At 39.2% G+C, this 20,410-nt stretch overlaps 3 protein-coding genes across 5 annotated transcripts; 1 reads left to right on the top strand and 2 right to left on the bottom strand.

Moving 5' to 3' along the window:
- Positions 1 to 513: 513 nt before the first annotated feature.
- Positions 514 to 3,953, bottom strand: mrpl15 (mitochondrial ribosomal protein L15). The gene is made up of 5 exons (XM_026292325.1): positions 3,798 to 3,953; positions 2,623 to 2,780; positions 1,847 to 2,012; positions 1,076 to 1,199; positions 514 to 977 (listed from the first exon to the last, which is right to left on the bottom strand). Exons 1-5 carry the CDS (start codon positions 3,900 to 3,902, stop codon positions 640 to 642), a joined length of 891 nt encoding a protein of 296 aa, XP_026148110.1. The 5' UTR covers positions 3,903 to 3,953; the 3' UTR covers positions 514 to 639.
- Positions 3,954 to 4,423: 470 nt separating this feature from the next.
- lypla1 (lysophospholipase 1) lies at positions 4,424 to 18,154 on the top strand. 3 transcript variants are annotated; one of them, XM_026292393.1, is made up of 9 exons: positions 4,424 to 4,724; positions 4,970 to 5,001; positions 5,617 to 5,682; positions 5,880 to 5,927; positions 6,023 to 6,093; positions 6,198 to 6,271; positions 8,031 to 8,132; positions 8,430 to 8,606; positions 18,029 to 18,154. In XM_026292393.1, the coding sequence occupies exons 1-9, from the start codon at positions 4,656 to 4,658 to the stop codon at positions 18,044 to 18,046; spliced, it is 657 nt and encodes a 218-aa protein (XP_026148178.1). In that variant the 5' UTR covers positions 4,424 to 4,655; the 3' UTR covers positions 18,047 to 18,154. The 3 variants fall into 3 exon arrangements, with proteins under 3 accessions (XP_026148178.1, XP_026148176.1, XP_026148177.1); XM_026292391.1 differs by lacking the exon at positions 18,029 to 18,154 and adding an exon at positions 9,939 to 10,107; XM_026292392.1 differs by lacking the exon at positions 18,029 to 18,154 and adding an exon at positions 8,694 to 9,281.
- Positions 10,018 to 15,473, bottom strand: LOC113121689 (regulator of G-protein signaling 20-like). The gene is made up of 4 exons (XM_026292394.1): positions 15,239 to 15,473; positions 12,831 to 12,914; positions 12,469 to 12,703; positions 10,018 to 10,210 (listed from the first exon to the last, which is right to left on the bottom strand). Exons 1-4 carry the CDS (start codon positions 15,394 to 15,396, stop codon positions 10,022 to 10,024), a joined length of 666 nt encoding a protein of 221 aa, XP_026148179.1. The 5' UTR covers positions 15,397 to 15,473; the 3' UTR covers positions 10,018 to 10,021.
- Positions 18,155 to 20,410: the final 2,256 nt, after the last annotated feature.

The raw sequence follows: 20,410 nt of genomic DNA, 5'->3' as shown, positions 1-20,410 counted from the left end.
ATGAAATAAACATAAACATTTATTCATGGAATTTTGTCAAAAGCATAACCAGGCAATTTTGGATTATATGTTAGCCTGAGATTGTACTCCATGGGGGGGGGGGGGGGGGGGTGTCTTATGAATGTCCACACCAGGATACAGCTGCCTATGACTAATTTCAAACTCCCCTTCTAGGGCCTAGGCAACCCATTTCACAAGTAACACACATCATCAGGCATCTGTTTCCTGTTTTCATTCTTTGAGTTATCTTATTTTCCTTATTTCCCCTCACCTGTTATAGTTCACGTTACTTCTATCATGCAGCACAGGCTGGTTACGCTTGGACACGAGGCTGCCAGACATTAGCCACGCAAAAACCAAAGAAATACTGTGGTATAAGTCATATTGTAAATATACTAGATAGGGCCTATACCACTAAAAAAATTCTTTCAAATGTGAGTATAAACTACATTTGAAATGTAGTTCTCAAAACAAAGTTTAATTACAATAATCAATTCTTAAAACAGCAAAAACTGCTTTTCTGCATTTTTAATATAAAATGTACACATTCAAGACTTTACACATTTAACACAGCAATCAGTGTTTGACAGATTTTTAATGAGATAATGTACACATATGCATTTATTATTTTCCTAACACCTATGAACTGTAATACTTAAGCAGCTTCTCATCAGTCGGTTTCAGGATCTTCTTCTCTGACATGTTAACGACCCAGCCTGGAGCAAGGCCAAAGAAGATCTGTCGAACATCCTTCCTCATGGACAGCATGTGATACAGTTCATCCTTTGAAATGTCTGGCAAAATGTACCCATATTTCTGTGCCAAGGCGAACCGGGCTTGTTGGATTTTTTCCGGGTCTGCCAAGTAACCCCGGTTTTCAGCATCTGTGTAGTACGGAACCATATCCTCCCCTGGTAACCTTCGTTTTGGAATAGGCTGCCCCCGCAAGAAGAACGGGACTGGTTTGATGAGAATCCCTGCAAAAACAAGTTTATAATTTTACGCTTATTTTAAGTACATTAAACTAAATGCTGCAATACAAGTGAGTGCACACAACTGGTCATTCCTTGGTTACCTAGACTTATAGGATCGTAGAAACTGGTTGTGATGATGCCTCCATTCCTCTCAATAGCAGCTATGGCTCCTTCAGAAGCTCTTTGAACCTCAATGTTAATTTTTGTAGCAAAAATATCAGCACCCTGTAGAAACACATATGAATTTGAAGTTGTTGCACAGCAGGGTGAAAAAAAAAAACATGGGTCACAAGATCTTGATGTGTGTCCAGTGTGACAACATTGTTCTGTGGTGCCACCTATTGGCAGGAAGTGAGAGACATAGACCCAACATTCTGCATCCTGGATGCCTGGTTTTATTAGCCAGCAAACTTTAGCCCCTAATGAAGTTGTTCTTAATCTAAATTGCATGTTTGGATTATATTATCTGATAATGTTTTTTAACCAAATCTGCATTTCTTGTTAACATTCTGTTTTCCTTGCTGGTTTGTAAGAGCTGTGCAATCTATATATTTATAGTAATAAGGAGGTTAATGTGCAGCTTGACTGCCTCCAATATAGAAAATGTTTTTTTCACAACATTTTGTTTACTGCATTTGATTGTATTTGGGATATCCAAACTCATGATGTTTTCTTGACAAACTAAAATGTTTTCCTGTTTATCAAATATCAGTCATGATGCTAACTTGTTCTAATTATGTTTCTCACATTGATACTAAAAGCAGTGTAACCACTGTAGGAGATAAAAGAGAAACTTTACAAATTGTTAGTGAATGACAGGTGTGAGAAACAAATCAGTCATCAAACACACACTTTAAATGTGCAGCAGTTACCTCATCAACAAGCTGCACACCATAGTCTTTCTTCAAAGGCTGGATTGTCACACCTCTGGCATTAACAAGCTGGGTCAGATCTATAGGTTGGGTCGGGTCGACTCGTCCAAGGTCAATCAGGTACTGAAGACGTTTCAAAGACAGAGGCTGATACTGAGGCCGGCGACTGAGGAAGAGCAAACAAACATGCTGTCAATTAGTTTAAATAATTTAGGAGTAAAACATTGTACAATATCATGCTCAGCACTTCAGAACAATGACAGTTTAGCCAAATTGATGTTGTCTAAATTATGCATATAAGGAACTGCTCCAGTCCAGCTTTAGATTATTAAAAATAATAAGAAACGGAATCATGACAAAGCATAGAATTGTTTACAAAGTATATGTTACATTTTTTTTCAATTACTGGTCATCCAGGACAGGTGTACACAACAATAATTCATCAAATTTAATTTATTAATTACTAAATACGACCTTGGTAAACAACAGAAAATGGATGGATTAAAAGGAATCACAAAGTAACCAGTAAAGTAAGTAAGTAAAATAGATAGATTTATTTGTGTTTTCAGTAAAAATGTCAGGGATCTGAAGCAAAAACAATGGAAAATAAATTAAGATATTCATGGGTTCGCTTTTATAGGAAATGGAAATCAATATTTTCTCTCATGCACAAAGCATGAGCCTTAGTATTCAGGTGTGTCAACATTTGCTTGAACTTCAGTAACAACTTCTGGTAAGTGATTTATTTTCTTGTGTAACTTGAGAGCAGTCTTTACCTGTGTCCTTCATTGTACCCATATTTTGGAATAGCCAGATAAAAAGGAGTCTGGCCCCCTTCAAATCCCAGCCGAGGTCGGTTGCCTCTCTGTCGCTCTCCTTTATGTCCCCGGCCGCTCCTGTTGCCTCCATGTTGTCCTCGCCCTCGCCGTCTACCCTACAATTACATGACAACTGAGCAACAGACTTATCTAATTAACTCATCTTTATATACCTAACTCATCTTCCTCTATCTTAACTAACTCATCTTCCTCTATCTTAATTAACTCATCTTTCTCTAACTCATCTTCCTCATCTTTATCTAACTAACTCATCTTCTTCTATCTCATCGTTCTAACTCATCTTCCTCTATCTTAACTCATCTTTCTCTAACTCATCTTCCTCTATCTTAACTCATCTTGCTCTACCTCACCTTTCTCTATCTTAACTCATCTTCCTCTATCTTAATTAACTCATCTTTCTCTATCTAACTCATCTTCTTCTATCTCATCGTTCTAATTCATCTTCCTCTATCTTAACTCATCTTCCTCTAACTCATCATTCTCTACCTAACTCATCGTCCTCTACCTCATCTTTCTCTATCTTAACTAACTCATCATTCTCTACCTAACTCATCGTCCTCTACCTCATCTTCCTCTATCTTAACTAACTCATCTTCCTCTATCTTAATTAACTCATCTTTCTCTAACTCATCTTCCTCATCTTTATCTAACTAACTCATCTTCTTCTATCTCATCGTTCTAACTCATCTTCCTCTATCTTAACTCATCTTTCTCTAACTCATCTTCCTCTATCTTAACTCATCTTGCTCTACCTCACCTTTCTCTATCTTAACTCATCTTCCTCTATCTTAATTAACTCATCTTTCTCTATCTAACTCATCTTCTTCTATCTCATCGTTCTAATTCATCTTCCTCTATCTTAACTCATCTTCCTCTAACTCATCATTCTCTACCTAACTCATCGTCCTCTACCTCATCTTTCTCTATCTTAACTAACTCATCATTCTCTACCTAACTCATCGTCCTCTAACTCATCTTTCTCTATCTTACTAATTCCTCATCTTAACTAAACATCCACCGGAGGATTAGCACTAGTCTGCACTGGCTGCCATAAGCTAACTAGCTGTTACAGAGACTGTGCTGCTAAAAACGGATGTAAAATACAAACACACCTCTTTTCTGGCTCCGGGTTCAGGGCGCAAGTTTGCTAAAGTTATCCGCGGTAGGGTCTGCAAAACATCTAAGGCTTTACTGCCAGGTTTTTTGGGGAAAGACATGTTTCTCCTGCTCACATGTCAAAGTCTACCAAATCAAGGACATATAGGACACGTGACTGAGGTCAGCGGAAGTACTTCTTCTTTGACTCAGCTTTTCAAAACAAAAGCACAGCATCTGATTATGCACTGAGTAAACAGTCGCTGTAAAGAATTTTAGGTCAGATTTTGGTTGTATTTCATGAATGTTATTGACTATTGTTATCACAAGCGTAGAAGAAAGTGCAAAAGTAAATATAACTACTTATTGAGCAGGTAAACAGACTAAAAAAATACATCTTAAGCTCTAAATTTGTCACACCAGTAAACATTATGCTTAAAACATATTTTTGTAAGTTTGTTTTTGTAAATTAATACTTACTTAAACTTTAATTCTTAATATCTGTGCTTCAGATGAAATGGAGGATTTAACGGTTATTAAAGCGGCGCTCAATGGCATTTCAAGGAACCAATCTGTGCTTGACATTACTGAATGACATCTGGTGACAGCCAATGGCATGGTGGAAGGGGCGGGACTACGAGCGTGTCGAGAGTAAGGCGATAGTGGTTAGTGTGATCCCGTTGTTTCTCCACATAATTCAACTTCCCAAAGAAATTTACGGCGGTAATCGGTTGCACGGCGTGGGTGGACGCTGACTTCCATCTTGGGTCGACACTTGTCCTTTGGCTGTTTGGTACAGTGGAGATAGAGCTGGACTAGGGTCGACACAGACTGATAGTTAGGGTGTCTTTATTCGCCAGCTGCCTCAGCGCTGTATGTGCGGCAACAACATGTCAGCGCCTTTACCTGCCATTGTGCCTGCCGCCCGCAAAGCCACCGCAGCGGTGAGTTCATCAGGACAGTAAAATGAACCTCATTAGGCCAGAAAGTTCTTCTTATCTCCAATAACAGCTACTTAAATAACACTCAAAACAGCTGCAACATTCCGCCATGTATTAGTCTGTACCTGCTGGTGGAGGTACCGTATTTTCCGGACTCTAAGGCGCGCTTTTTTTTACTCCTCTGTCTTGTAGTGCAATTTCTAGTTTGTAAAATACGGTATGTGTTTTTGTGCGTTTTTTTTTTACAGGTGATCTTTCTACATGGCCTTGGTGACACAGGGTATGTGAAAAAGTTTTTTTTTCACCACTGATGTACAAATTAGTAGTGGATTGCCAGTAACTGTGTAGGTTTACTCAAGTACAACTTACTACATAAGTGCACTTTAGAGTTATACTTGCACTTGAATACTTGAGTTATTTTTCTGCTGCTTTATACTTATATCACACTATTATTCAGGTGCAACTCCTGTGTGTTTTACCTTACTCATTTTATTTTGTTATTTCACCTTGTAGTTATTTTGCAGTTTTAGATTAATTATGCAAAATAGCATCTACAAATAAATCAAGATTAGATCAAATAAGTCTTTATGGATTCCAGGGGAAAAAGAATCCACAAGCTTTTTAGCACCAATAATAAGCAGTAACCAAACAGCACCCTTGCCAGCTGTACCTTCAAAGTGATTTGCACATTAATGCATCAAAAATTATAGCACAGTGATATAATAGGCATTATTCTGAATGGGCCATTCTGTATAAAGAGTCGTTTTATCTTTGGTACTCTGCGTATATCTCAATGTCAGCAAAGCATGACTTTTACTCAGTTATGTATGGACTGGTTTGCTTGCTGTATTTTCCTATTAAGTGTGAAGTGGTTTAATATTGTCCAATATGATAGGCATGGCTGGGCGGAAGCTTTCATGGGCATCAGGACACCACATGTGAAATACATCTGTCCCCATGCGTAAGTATTCACACTGGCCATAACATCACACACAGTGTTCAAGTACTGGAAAAGTCCTAAAAAGTTGGAAAGCAGTTAATTTCATGCTTATAAAGTGTTGCATGTCCCATGTCTTATAATTGGCATTAAAGTGTATAAACATTAATATGCTTTGTGTACTTAAGCCAAATATTGTTACTTTTCTCCAATGATTACAGCCCCACCATGCCTGTTTCTTTGAACATGAGAATGTCCATGCCTTCTTGGTAAGTGTCACAGTCTGTGAACATATTTGAACAGACAGTGTGGTTCTCACATACTCATACTTAACCCTTATATTTTCATGTTTTCTTTTCTGTAGGTTTGATATTTATGGGTTGAGTCCAGATGCAGATGAAGATGAGACTGGCATTAAAAGGGCATCAGAAAATAGTACGGCTGTAAAATTGATTGAAACTATTTACTCAGGAATACTCGTCCTTTTTGTTTCAGATGATTAAAGAAACTGCATACATATTTTATTTTATTTCCTGCAGTTAAAGCCTTGATAGACCAAGAAGTGAAGAATGGAATACCATCGCACAGAATTATCCTGGGTGGATTTTCACAGGCAAGTGTAGCATGTATGCAGATGATGTGTTAACTGCTTATTATGTCTCACAGTTCTTGTGTACATAATATATTTACATTTGACAAACAGGACTTGAAAAGTTTTTCAAGTGATACAAAACGCATTTACTATAGCACTCTACTCTGGATAAGTACTTATACAAGTAAGTACTGTATAATCTTGAGGTATTTGTATTTTATTTGAATATTTCATCAATTTTTTTGTACTTCATTCTTCGACTTATTACATTTTAGATGCAAGTATTTTACTTTTACTTTGCATTTATTTATATTTGTTAATTGTATTTATTTATTCATCCTGAATATTCCTTTGGGAAAGGAATATTCACGTTAATATGAAAGGTGCTACCATTTACTATGTGCTTCTGGGACTTCAAGTGTATTTTGATGCTTTTGTACCTTTATTTAAGTAAAATTTGTAAAGCAGACTTTTACTTGAACAGAGTATTATTACACAATTTTTCTACGTAAGTAGAGGATGAAGATGAGCTTCTGCTGCTGTAAATTACAACAAATTTTAGTGAGACAAATTACAAGGGCGGCCAGAAATAAAATGTAAGTTTCAAATAAAGGTTCATTATTTTGGGAAATGGGCCTATTAGCTTCCTGGCAGAGTTATGTAATTACTCTATAATTACCCAGACATTTGAAAAAACACAAGTGGCTGCATTGTTTTGGGGGGGGGGGGGGGGCGTTAATCTACCAGTGAAACAATGAAATACAAACCAGGAAGTCCAGTTGGAAGAATGTATTTAAAGCTCATTACATGCCAAAACACACCACTGTGGTTTGTAATACACACAGGTTTGTACAGATCTGGAAACTTTTCAGCAACAGTTTTATCTTTGGTTGGGACTTTGTAGAGATAAACAATAGATATACAATGATCACATTACTGAGTAACCCACCAGGATTGTGAACTTAAATTTACATGATGTGCTAAAGCATTGTCTTTATGGTGAACCCAGGTCCTTGAACTACTTGTTTTAGTATGCACACGAGCCAAAACATTTATCAACACTCAGAGATGATGCAAATAACTTTGATGATCTTGTTATTGTCTGGGTGTATTATACTATAAGTGAACAGTTTGTGCTCATACTGTAGTAACATGTTGGATGTAGAAGAAATGAGGAGGTGTCAAGACCATTGGACTATTGACAATGGCCAAATCATATTAGTCAGAGCTTTTGTGAACTGAAAAGACTAATGGAGGGCTCCTGGTCAGCAGCAGTGACCACCTACCCAACAGTGGTTCATCATTAATGTACAACGGCAACAAAGGCTATTCTGTCCAAAGTGACAAATGAGCTATTGTGGTACAAGTATCAAAAAAATCCGTTGATGGTTATTGGAGAAATGTTTCAGAGCCATTGCACCCTGCTGCGTGAAAGAGCTGCAGCTGCAGACCGATCAGTAGGCTCATGCCAGCAATAATATTTTGGTTTATCAGTGTAGATGGCAAGATTGAAACCAGTATGACAAATAGAGACACGTTTTGATTCAACATATCAGCTTGTCAGGATTGCTTTGTGCAGTTCCAGCTCACACTGCACTGGCACTAATCTCTGTGTATATGCAAATAGATGAAACTTAAATTGGCTGAGGGAATTTAAATCAGAGAAAAGCAATAGATATCTGGAGTTATTTCCATTTGGTTCTCTTATATTTATGCCTGTTGTCTATTCATACAAAATATATGACAATGTTTTATTTATTGTGTTGGTTTGTTTTTCCAGGGTGGAGCATTGTCTCTCTACACAGCTCTGACAACTCAGCAGAAACTTGCTGGAGTGGTTGCTCTAAGCTGCTGGCTTCCTCTCCGCAACTCTTTCCCTCAGGTAGAAAAACCATGACCAGTCTGCCCTGCACTGTTTAGATGTTCACTATCTTAAATGTACTTTAAGTTCAATAAATATTGGACTGTGAGGTGCACAATTCTAAGTTCATCATCTTGTTTGTTAATTGCAACTTGATGTAGTTATGCACATTTTTTAATTTCAGAAAATTATATATAAAACTTGTATTTGTATGTATTGTGAACAAGTCCTTTAATAAATTCATGATTTGGGATATCTCATAGTCAAGTCCTAATCTGTCCTAATTGGATGATAAGAATAATCCTAATCTCTTCTCAGGCATCTGCCAGCAGTGCTAACAAGGACATGCATGTCCTACAATGCCACGGGGATGCCGATCCTCTGGTTCCCTTTAGATTTGGCAGTCAGACTGCAGAGAAGTTGAAAAGCCTCCTCGATCCTGCCAACATCACCTTCAAGTCATATCGGGGTCTACCTCATAGTGCATGTCCAGAGGTCAGTGTGGGAAAATTCAAATTTAACACTGGATCTCTATTTTTTTTTTTTCTGAATTATGTCTATAATGTTCTTTTGAATCTTCAGGAAATGGTGGATATCAAACGGTTCATAGAGAAGCAGCTTCCTCCCATCAGTGATGAATAAGCTCGGGAGTGGCTGCACGGCCAAACAGCACCATCAGAGTCTGTTGGGATCGACTCCTGTGACACTTTAGGAGCCACTGACTTACTTGATAAAATAATGCTGCTACTAATAGAGCCTACACAGGACTGGAGTTGCTAAACATTAGCCTTGGAGAGAGGCATTACTGAAACCACGGCGTATCCTGACCTGGAGCCACACAGTGTTACAGTAGAGTAACATTATTTGTTTAATTGTAAAGAGATTTCCCACTGAGACAAGCCATTACCTGCAGGAAATGTATGTACTGGAATAATTAGGGCTATACTTTATACTTACTAGCTCACAATAAATTACCTGTTGTTAAATATTTTTAATTAATGTAGTTTATCTGTAGTAGTTTTTTGAGTCATTAATCAGCAAAGCTAATTACGTCATCTATCAAGCAACAAAAAGTCAAACATACATGTACAGTCCATGTACAAAACATGTCAAATAATATATTTCACCATAAGAAAAAATATTTTGAGAATGTTAATGATAAATGGCAACTAGAACAACATACAATTGTGCTTTATTTAATTTGTGAGAATTTAAATAGCTATTTCACATAAAGTTCTTTTTAAACATATAAATATATCAGTGGTCATGGTCATGTATTCAGTTTGCTTTTCCCTGTTTTGTTTAAATTAAATATGATTAATATCACAGTATTGAAACACACAGACAGGATCTATTTGTGGGTATCAGCTCAGCCAGTTGTAAAAACATTATTGAGAAGAGCTGAAAGCACCAACATACAAAGTCATTGTCGCACCATTCATGTTAGACCAAAGGTGCTAGAGTAGAAGATCTTATTCCAAGGCACTTTCCTTCCTCTTGAATTAGAGTTAAATAAAATCTACTGGTTTCTACAAGAACTGGATGTGCATTAAGGCTCACATTATACCTAAATACAAATACAGTGCTCACAGATACATGCGTTCCCTCATTAAATAAGGTAGAAAAGTGCAATGTCAAGCTCTAGGGAAGATATAAAAATATATATATGTGTTTGCGAACAAATAACCGATGCTCGACCTAGAATTTGTTCTTGCTTGCTCCAGGGCTTTTGGTAAGCTAATCGTGGGTAAATAAACAGCAGTTACAGCTGGATAAAGACTGGGTTTTAAGTACTGTTGATTTTCCTGTCTGTCTTTCTTTAAATAGTGGGACTGCAGCAGGAACACAGAACTCCTTCGGGTGGGACGCATGCGCCATTTTGAAAAGCTAAGTGTGTGGCAGTAGACAGTCTATGGCTCAGGGGGAGGCTCCTGCAGGCTCTGCAGTAGATCTGCGTAGTCAGTCGAGTTTATGAAGCGGGTATACGAGTCTCTCTGCATCAGTGTGTAGATCTGCTGTTGAGCGTCGTCAAATGTTTGAGAGCTTGGCTCCAGCATGTTGTGGTTTATCACATCGCGAACTCGAGAATCCAAACTGACCTGGAGAAGATGAGGAAACAAAAAAGTGGTGATCCACTAAATGTAAACACATATAGCACTCCAGTGACCCGCTAAGTAACCAGTGGAACGACAGAAATTCAATTTCCAGTTTTGGCCTAATAGTTTTGATGTTTTAGGAAAGTTACTTTCTTGTAGGGGGGCACAGCGGTCCAGAGGGCTGAAACCACTCTCATGTATACCTGATGAATATGAGGCTCAAACTGATAGCCTACCATCAGCTAGCTTGTCTCTAAAGTTCAAAAATAAACCAATCATACCCAAATTGTCCCTGCTGCCAGCCCTAAGGATCCTTGCTTTCCCATGCCTGGTCTCTTTCTTAGAGCCAGAGCCAAAAGCTCCCTTGTTCTGCCTCCTCCATTATGTCTTTCAGAAAATTCCTTAGTTTGGAGCCTGTGATCCTAAGAGACTTCAGGAACCGCTGGGTGGATCTTCCCCCAGTGGAATATGCAACCCACTTCCACTGGGTAGATAACACACAAGTTCTTGGAGTTGCTGAGAACTCTGCATACTTTTCTTCTTTCTCTTGGAAGCAGGATTCATTCGCGTTTCTTGTCAGTAAACTCAGCCATAATGATCATATTATTATACATGGGCAGTGCATGATATCTTGCTCTAGCGGTGTTATGGTGATCTTTTGGGGGAACCTAAATCGGTGGTCGAGATCTGCTCTCATGTTCCGCTTACCTCCGTGTGAAAGGAGGGACCATTTTGTTGTGTTGCTGCTCTGAGCCTTGCCCCTTTGCCTGACAAACTGACAAGATCAGCCACCGTGATGCTGCCAGGCTGGCCTAGTTTGCTTCCAGCCTGTGCTTCTATGATGCTTCTTTATTATTCTTATTATATAGCATTTCAGCTGACTTATGCTGGATCGAGTTGTGGCACCACCTGTACCAGCCCTGCATCAGTGCTGCCTCTCCTTTCCTTCTTTGTGGCTTTGGGGACATCTTTGGTGCTAGTTCCTGTTCAAGACTGGCCCTGCAACATTCAAGTAATGCCCATCAACTTCTACAAAAGCTTCAGTAGCCAGGATACTTTGTAGGGTATGCCTCTTGGTCCAGATGCTGATGCAGCTCTCGCTGGCTCACTCACTCTATTACCAGTTTGACTTGAGACCATTCTGGAGGAGTGGTGGTTGAAGCTGGTCTTAGATATATTTCTCTAGCTCCTGCTTTCTGGTTTCTAGTGTTGCCGGGTATACATAAAAGTGTACCAGAAGAAGCTGACATTTGCTTTCTCCCTGTGGTTTCTGCATTTTCCAAGCCATTTCAGTCTTACTTTCATCCATATAACATATATATCCACATATTCTTCAAGTCCTCCTTTTCCTGCTTCTTGTCTTATATCCATGATATCCATAAGACGTGTCACTCATTTACCAGCTCTCCAAATCTCTGCCTTCTTTATAAATAATGTGGACAAAGAGATTCAGTTTAGATGTTTTTGCCACCTCCTCATGTGTTCTGGACACTGATGTATATGCTCTGGTCAAAGCTTCTTCTATCCATCTTGGTCGCTGACTTTTGGACACCTGACTTTGGTTTTCCAGATGGGCTTCCCTGCTGTTCCTCTTGTGAGTTCCTTTCTCAATGTTTCCTTGTGATTTTGAATCAGGTCTTCCTCTTGCATTTGGTGGTGGGAGCAGTAGCACTGTGGTGTTCAACCTGGATATGATGTGATTGGATTCTGCTGTACAAGCTTGCATCTGGTTGCAGCTGCCACATTTTGCCATCCTAAGCTGGGCCAAATAGGTTATTGTGTTGGACCACATCCAGCCAAACTCCCACAGGATCCTTTGATTCGTTGCTGCGTTGCCAATAATTACAAATTCTGTCCATCCTTTAGGGCCATCTCCGATCCTGTCGCTTAGTCGACCGTAATTACATCACTCATGACCACTGAATTTTTTTAGTCCATGAGACATGAGACAATGAGAAAATGGCTGTCACAAAGCCGAACCTTTCTGTTATTGTGCTGGTTTTGTCCAACCAGCTCTACAAAGCCCAAAGATATTCAATGTACAATAATATAAAATGGCGAAAAGCAGCAATGCAGTGAGAGCCTGAGAATGGTTGGCCTATTTTTTCAAATGACTTAATCGATTAACTTATAATAAATAGATCATTCTAATAGTTGACAATTTTCTGTTGATCTGACTAACAGATCAAATTGCTAATCATGTCAGAACTATTGTAACCCCACTGAGTCTTTGAGAAAATACCCTGCCTTTGCCGTCTCACCTCTTTAGGGGAAAGGATTGAGATGAAGTCCTCATATATTTGACGAACTTTCTCCTCCACCACAGTTTTGTTGGTCTCCTTTTTGAGGTCCTCACAGGCGAGCCAGAACATCATGTTTTCCTCGCTGAACTCTGTCCTCAGGAACTGCCTGAAACAGCTGCGGCCTGATGGGCTTTTCATCAACTTTTCAAATGATATTGACCAGGAGCAGGCATCTTCCAGAGTAGGCTTCAGGCTTAAACATGAAAGAGTAGTACATATATTAGGTTCATTGTTATTCCTAATAATACCGCACCTTATACAATGAAATGTGGTGTCTTGTTGAGGTATTCCTTGGAGGATTTACAGTGTTTATCCATTACCTTTCTTCACTATTAGTGGTTTCCTCTGGCTTGTGCTCAAAAGAAGACCTCTGAATTGCTTCATCCTCACTCCTAACAGTCAAACTGGAAGAAAAAACAGAACTGTTTTGCTTTTTATCATATGACTATTTAAAGTAACTTGTCACCATGCTTGATTTCCTCTTAAGCAGTTTGATGAAGAACGTCTTTAAATAGCTCTGGGGTGCTTTAAAAGCTTCTCTTACTAAAAATAAAGAGCAGAGTTATGAATTTATACCTGAAAAGCTGCAGTGTCTCCGTTACATTGAAAAATTGGATGTTTACACAAGAACATTACATCCCTCTGGTTGCTTGGTCCAGTGGACTCTCAAGAATAAAAAAAAAAAAAAACATCTGAAGTACATTTCTGTTGCACAAACTAGGTTTATTTTCACAATGTTTTTCTGAAAATTTCACCTCTAGATAAAAACAGTCTTGGTACATAGTCCCTCACATTAAACTCCAGTGAACCAAGAACACTGGGAACCACTGATGTGAAAGCATTGTGTGTTTATCCTTTATTAATAACAATATAAAGTCTGACTGTTACACATTTATAACAGGAGACCTTCAGTAGCTTCAGGATTATCTATTGGGAATGTTTGCGTAAATAGTAAAGCGTGTCAACTGTCTACCTCATCCTGTGGGGATCATTTGTGCGTAATTAAATTGTCCTCAACACCTGCTGCAGCAGCTGGCATTTGACTAATTGGTTCAGGTGAGAGTCTACTGCGAGCCACCCCATCTGGGAATGTGTCTGTTGTAGCTGTACAACAATTAAATGGAATTGGTATAGATGTAGAGACAAAACATATTACAGGTCTTTGGTGGAGTGAGTTAACATGGCCATGTTCTGCACACAACAGGTTGTTTGTCCTCAGAGGAAACTCAAGTAAATTGTCGATAATTCCAAAACAGATTAAAACCCCTGAAGGCTCCAGCTGACGAGATACAACACGGGTTACAATACGAGTGTGATTCTGTTTTACTGTGTGGACAGTGCAGGCTGTGGTGTTGAATGGGTGGGAGGACGTAGGAGTTGTGTTCACTGTTGAGCAGGTACATCTTCACATAACAAAATGTTGCAGTATGCTGCTGTCAAATTATGTTCAGAATACAGCAAGTTTATAATGTGTAAGTTTTGAAAAGCAAACGTAACAAATATTACAAATCAGTGTAGCAAAGAAAACTGATTGAAATTTTCAAATACCTGCTATGTTACTCTGCACAATTTCACTGCAGTGGAATTTTTCACACGTGATGAAATTATTCCATCTGCCAGCATCTCCTCTTGCAACAGCCACTTTAGTACCAACATTTTCCAAAGCACACATGCAAGACTAAATTGTAATGCATTACTTTAAAAAACTGCATTAAGCTATGGTAATGCAGCATGATATCCTGGTATAACTGGATAAAAATCAATGATGTATAAAATGAATTGGAGCTTTATGTGTTAAAAACTTTGCAGGTCTGCAGTGGAATAACTCACTAGTCCATGAATGCACCACAGTCTGCCAAACATCTAAAATACGTCAGTAATATACAGTGTCTATGGCACAAAGAAGCAAGTGAAGCCTTAAAATGTAGTTAGGAATCTAAAGCAAAATGTAAAACAGCTACGCATGAAGAGTAGGCATGCATAATAAACGGATTATAAAAGCAGCTTTATGCTCATTTAAAAACCATTAAAATGTACAAGCACAGCAGTAGGGCTGCAAGACAGAATGGATGTATAAAAACAAAATCTGTGCAGCTTTCAACAGCTTTTTCTGTAGTTTTTTTAATGAGAATGTAAAATGAATGCGTTCTCGGTTGAATAACTGAGGAAAGAGCAGAAAAAAATTAATTCCAGCCTATTATATGTAATGTGTTTGATAGACTCCCATCAGCCTAATGGCTGAAAGGGCAGGGTGACACAGAATTGTTAAGTGTGTGATGGTAAATTACCTAATATCTGAAGTGTTAAAGTCAGTGTATTTGTGGTCATGTTTCTAAATCAACTCATACACCGTGAAGGCCTATTGTGTATCATATCATTTAGGTTACATTAAACAAACGTTACCGTATCACTCTGACCTTAATGTTAGTGATGTACTGAAAAACATACCATACAATCTATAACTTTCACTGATGATTATTTGTAATAATCTACAGATTAATCCGATGTTTTTTTTTTTTGTTTATTCACTGTTTCTAAAATTACTATCACCATCTCCCAGAGTGCGAGTTCAAAAGACAAACCCTGACGCACAGGATAACACTCTTGTAAAGGTTAGTAATGAAGGATAAGTGGCTAATGGGCCCTATAAGTTGGCCCCCCTGTGCTTCGGACCACATCCGTCCTGTCTCCAGCCCTGTTTGTGTGGGTAGCAGTGGAGTGTTATTACCAGGAGCAGCTACAGCAGCAGCACCAGCAGAAGCAGCAGGCGTTTGAGGCGTTGGTGGGAGTGTTTCCCATTCTGTGGCGCGCTTGGAGGACACTGGCAGCTGCTTCCTGGTGGATCTGCATCTGCCTTTTACGCATCTCCTCCCGCTTCGAGCCCATGGACTGCAAGGGAGAAGACGGGAGACCACAGTGAGAGCTGTGCTGGGGAGGGCGAGGTGGAAGATTATTACCGCAGAATCACATACACCATCATCACAATCCAACAGAGATTAAAGATCTGACAGGAGGCAGGCAGATCCAAGGAGGCCCGAAGCTTTCCGAGAAAAAGAAATGAATTAAACTTGTTGGATACAGCAGTAAAACCTTGGTTCATCTCATCCTGAGATCCTGACAATGACAGTAAGCCTTCGCCAAGCGAAGAAACCGTGTCCTGACGTGAACTTCTGTGCAATACAACCTCAGTAGTCAACATATATATCAAAATATTTCAAAATATTTCTGTTTTTATCAAGAAAAATAATAATAGTGCATTTAGGTTCAGAGATCTTAACGCAAACAGCTTGAGAAGCCAGTGGCAAATGTCCTACCGTTTTGGTGGGTCATGCTGAATGTAACAAAACCAAATTGTGATGAGCCACCACCCCCCTCATTTCTCCTCCTCTCGCCTCCTCTTTCTGTCTGAGGGATCAGCGGTAATGATAGCGACAAGGCGTTACTCTTGGACCGCAGCAATCGCATCCATCAGTCGCATCCTCCGGAGGATACACAACAAATTACCCTGAAGCAAGCATTGTACATCCATTTATAGAAACATCCTCAAATAAATTGCTGACCAAAGCTGATAATCACATTTTATATTTATTTTTGTTCTTCAAAAGAAAAAAAACCCTGCAGGTCTACTAAGTATTTAGGCTCCATTTGTTTGATCAGCGATTGAATGGTTTTATGCAGATATTGCAATATGCTGTTCATGATGAATCCAAATATTTCTGGTTGCTGGAATATCGAGACAAAGACGCTGTAGCCTCATTGGATCCTGACATTATTAAGATGCATTAAGATGCGCAAACACAGTTTCACCCCCAAAATTGTTAAAAAATGAAATAGAAATGTGTACTCACTGTGTCACCATGATCACACATGGCCACGATCACATCCGTCTGCCTCGACTTCACACGAACCAGTTGGTTCCTCTACGCGCATGCGTTCCCTGCAAGTGTGAAGAGATTTTTGAGCCCAGGACATAATCTGCGCTGTATGACTTGTCCAGGACAGATGGAGGCTGCCACACACTTGCATGGCACAGACACTATTAGGATATTTCTTACTGATTGCCGATATATTATTAAACATGTCATAGATACCACTTTAGTGAACTATTCGTGGTGTTTGGAAATGACACATGGATGCTAAGAGGTTCTGGACACTGGTGTTTTGAATAACCGATCAAACATCTGGAAAACACATATAACCGCAATAATCTGCAACTTCACCTTTCCACATGCGGGCAGGAGGCCGTGTGTGTCCACCAGAGGGCACTGGTGATCTATTTAAACTCGAGATGAAAGCAGGTGAAGAGCCAGGGAAGAGAGCTAAAGCTTGATGAACTGTGTGACAGCAAAAAGATATCCTCTTTACATTGAGGAAACTTTTAAATCCTCTATGGTTTCTGTTTGGCCTTCAGGATGAGCTGGTGCTGCGTGGTCCTGTGCAGAGCCAGGGTTTTCTAAATATTCTGCAGAATCAGAGCTTTTATGTTTGATATGTTAAGAACATGTAGCTGAGATGGAATTTCATTACTGACAGGAAAAGTCAAGTTTGAAATATACTGAGTTCAACATAACCCACTCCAGCTTGAATAGGAAGCATAACAAGACAGCTGGCCTTTCCCTAAATATTCTCGATAATCTTCCCACAACAGAGTGTATGTACAGCCCGTATCTCACTGCAGTACAGTCACAAACACAAATAAGGGAGGGAAACTAATCAAACTAAATCCATTTTCCCGTTCCTGCTGTCCCCTTTCCATTGCACAGCATATACGCTGGAATGAGATTATCCACTGCAGCTATTTAACATTGGAAATATGCAGCACAGGAGGAACATCCTTCCCATTCCCACTTTGAATGTGTGACACGGCTATAAAACAAATTCTGTATACAGATGTTTCTAAGCCTCATAGTAAATCATATATTCTGTGGGCGGAGTAATCGTTAGGAGAAATTGCCTCTTTAATGGACTCTGCTGTCTGATGAGATAACTGTTACTGTGATCTATAGCTGGGGCATGTAAGTACACGTGTGAATTCTAATCTTTCCAATGTTGTGAGCACCTATAAACTGTCAGCAAACCTACCTCGGCTGCATGTATCACGTCTAAATTCAATCCAGTATCAGTTTCAGAGCTTGCAGCCTCGTACAAATAGGATCCAGCTTTTCCAGAACACATTCAGTAAATCACCCATCCAGCTGTCAGCTGGGGCATTTTCCAACAGAGTACAAATGCACAAAATGTGCAGTTATGTTCACTCCAGTTATTAATGCTACCATTTTCTCAGGTTGGAAGTCAATTCATTAAAGTCATTATTCCTGCTTTGGCAGTGAGTAAGAATCTTTTTATGAGCTGAGGTTCAAAAGTTATTGTTTTCCACTCGTTTTTGCTCTGTAATTTAAGGTTCGCACTGAGTCTCTCTCCACAGTTTATCTCGGAGTCACAGAGGCTTCAACTGCAATGACTTCTCTCCTGTTTTTTTATCTGGCTGATTAAATGTCCTTCTCACATGTCTCCTCAGCTTGGTTGGCCATACTGAAATGTTGTTTATCACAATGAGAGGGAGGATGAACGGGCCTGCAGGCTGCAGGGCTCTGCTGCACCGCAAGAGTTTTGGAGGGTGAGGATACCCGGAGGAATCCTCAAATAAATTGGCAGTCTAAATTGTACCACTGCTGACTGATTTGACTAGTCTTAGGGATTTTTTTTTCCACCACTCAGATCTTTTACTAAAGCAAACATGCATTCAAAAATTTGAATTAAGTAAATGAATAAATATCAATAATAAGTGCTCATTATGCAGAATGTTCCATTTCAAAATAATACACGTTTTAATTTTATTATAAATACATTAATATGACATGAACATATAAGCATAATGGGAGCTGAGGAGTAAGAGAAGAGGATGCAGAGCGGCAGTGAAGTGTAGTGTGATAAGATCTGTCCTCAGTAAAAACAGACAAGCTAGCAGTGCTGATGAAGGACCAGAGAGTTAACCAGGAGTGCAGCCTTCATGTTTGCCTGCAGACTGAAACCATCTGATGCTGACATCTTACTCACTGTAGTATCTATTTTCACACATTCGTACACATATTTTAATGATATTATTATGCTCTATTTTGTCTATTTTGTGATTCTTTTTTTTTTTTTTACTTCTGCTCTGGCACTTGAATTTCCCTTAGAGGAAAAAAAGTGTCATCTAGTCTAATTTAATCTAATTATATATTAATGTATTTAATTTGGTGTTATAATTTAATCATATTATAACATAATATTGTTACTCTGTGTCTGCAAAGTGCTTATCAAATAAATGTAGAGGAAGAAAAGTAGAGGAAGCTGCTTTGCCAGGACTGCAGGCTGCAGGCGACTACAAGGTCTGTCATTTGTCTGCAGACAACAGAGAAACACAATGAACGGAGGATCTGCGACTGCATACAGCTCAAGAGAGGGATGTCATCATTCACCTTAATTCTGACACTTTCATTTTGATAAAATGAAATCTCCACAAGTATGATAATTTGTTTTCCTCCAGGCCCTTCATAGATATCTAAAGTTCTGGTTACAGCTGTCATTTTCAAAGATTTGGTTGTTTGCAGTGTGTTGTGAAAAGCAACACAGTGTGACAGGCACTCTGCACTGAACATTATCTATATTATTCTTCGCAGCAGGGAGGTGGACTCATGATGATGAATATAACCTTTTGACAATTTGCAGCGGAGCATTAGGCATTTCATTTTTTATTCTGGAGTTGTTTTAAAAATGTATGCTTCCTGCCTTGACTCTCTACAGTGGATGCTCTTCCTGCATATAGAGTATGTGACAGAAAGTAACTCTTTTCTATGGGCACAGTGTATGTTTTTGTAAATTAAGATATGTGGCCAAAACTATGCAACCACCAAAATATATTTGTATGGCTGTCAATTATCCATTTTCAAAAGCATGGGCCGAAATCTGTTGCTTTAACAGCCTCCAAACCTATTAGTTATATTATCACTCAACATCAGTGGATAATGGCCTGACCAGTTCATCCCAGTTGTGTTTAAACTAGTGAAATTAAATCTTTATTATAACTTTATGGGCCTCACTTGTGTCTACAAGGGGACTATCATGTTCTAACAATAAAGCCTCTTCCCTGAACTGCTGCCACAAAGAAACAACAGTAATTAGTCAGAAGAAGATTTTAGAGGTAATGAAATAAATATATCTACTATGACTAGATTTAGTGATGTGTTTGTTCCATACTGTTGTTTTTTTTTAGCTCAAAAACACCTGAAAATAACACAATCCAAGCAGGACACAAAGCATTCAATGTCCACACTAACATCATGGTCTGTCGTGAAGGGTCAGGAGCAAATGATGTTGGAATTGAAGGGGTCACAGGCTACCTGTCCAGGGTGTACCCCTGTGTGTCACCCAAAGAGAGCTGGGATAGGCTCCAGCAGATCCCTGCGTGCTTGAAAAGGAATAAGAGGGTATAGATGATGGATGGATGGATGGATGGATGATTGGATGGATGGATGGATGGATGATTGGATGGATGGATGGATGGATGGATGGATGGATGATTGGATGGATGGATGGATGGATGGATGGATGGATGGATGGATGGATGGATGAGTGGATGGATGGATGGATGGATGGATGGATGGGTCACAGGCTAAAGCGTTTGGGCTGTAGTGTTAAGACTTCCTTTCATTGAGCCACTTATGTTTACACTCTGCTGGAGGTTCTGTTTGGATGAAACCCCCTTATGCCTTTCAGATTTTTGTCACTTTGTAAAAACCACAATCCAACATGAAATAGAGAGAACGCTTGCTGATATTCCCATAAACAGCATTGCATCTCCTTGTCAATCTGCCTTCGAGTGTGGCTGTTTGCATCAGGTATAGACACTTTTGATTTC

Source organism: Mastacembelus armatus, chromosome 20 (genome assembly GCF_900324485.2).
Source record: "Mastacembelus armatus chromosome 20, fMasArm1.2, whole genome shotgun sequence".
NCBI lineage: Eukaryota > Metazoa > Chordata > Actinopteri > Synbranchiformes > Mastacembelidae > Mastacembelus > Mastacembelus armatus.
This window is presented reverse-complemented; position numbering and strand designations above follow the sequence as displayed.

Coding starts and splice junctions, on each gene's coding strand:
- mrpl15 (XM_026292325.1), bottom strand. CDS start 3,902: ATGTCTTTCCCCAAAAAACCTGGCAGTAAAGCCTTAGATGTTTTGCAG. Junction 2,781..3,797: donor AACCCGGAGCCAGAAAAGAG/GTGTGTTTGTAT, acceptor ATGTAATTGTAG/GGTAGACGGCGAGGGCGAGG. Junction 978..1,075: donor CTACGATCCTATAAGTCTAG/GTAACCAAGGAA, acceptor TTGTTTTTGCAG/GGATTCTCATCAAACCAGTC.
- LOC113121689 (XM_026292394.1), bottom strand. CDS start 15,396: ATGGGCTCGAAGCGGGAGGAGATGCGTAAAAGGCAGATGCAGATCCAC. Junction 12,704..12,830: donor ACCACTAATAGTGAAGAAAG/GTAATGGATAAA, acceptor TTCATGTTTAAG/CCTGAAGCCTACTCTGGAAG. Junction 10,211..12,468: donor CAATCCTTTCCCCTAAAGAG/GTGAGACGGCAA, acceptor CATCTTCTCCAG/GTCAGTTTGGATTCTCGAGT.
- lypla1 (XM_026292391.1), top strand. CDS start 4,656: ATGTGCGGCAACAACATGTCAGCGCCTTTACCTGCCATTGTGCCTGCC. Junction 6,094..6,197: donor TAAAAGGGCATCAGAAAATA/GTACGGCTGTAA, acceptor TATTTCCTGCAG/TTAAAGCCTTGATAGACCAA. Junction 8,133..8,429: donor TCCGCAACTCTTTCCCTCAG/GTAGAAAAACCA, acceptor ATCTCTTCTCAG/GCATCTGCCAGCAGTGCTAA.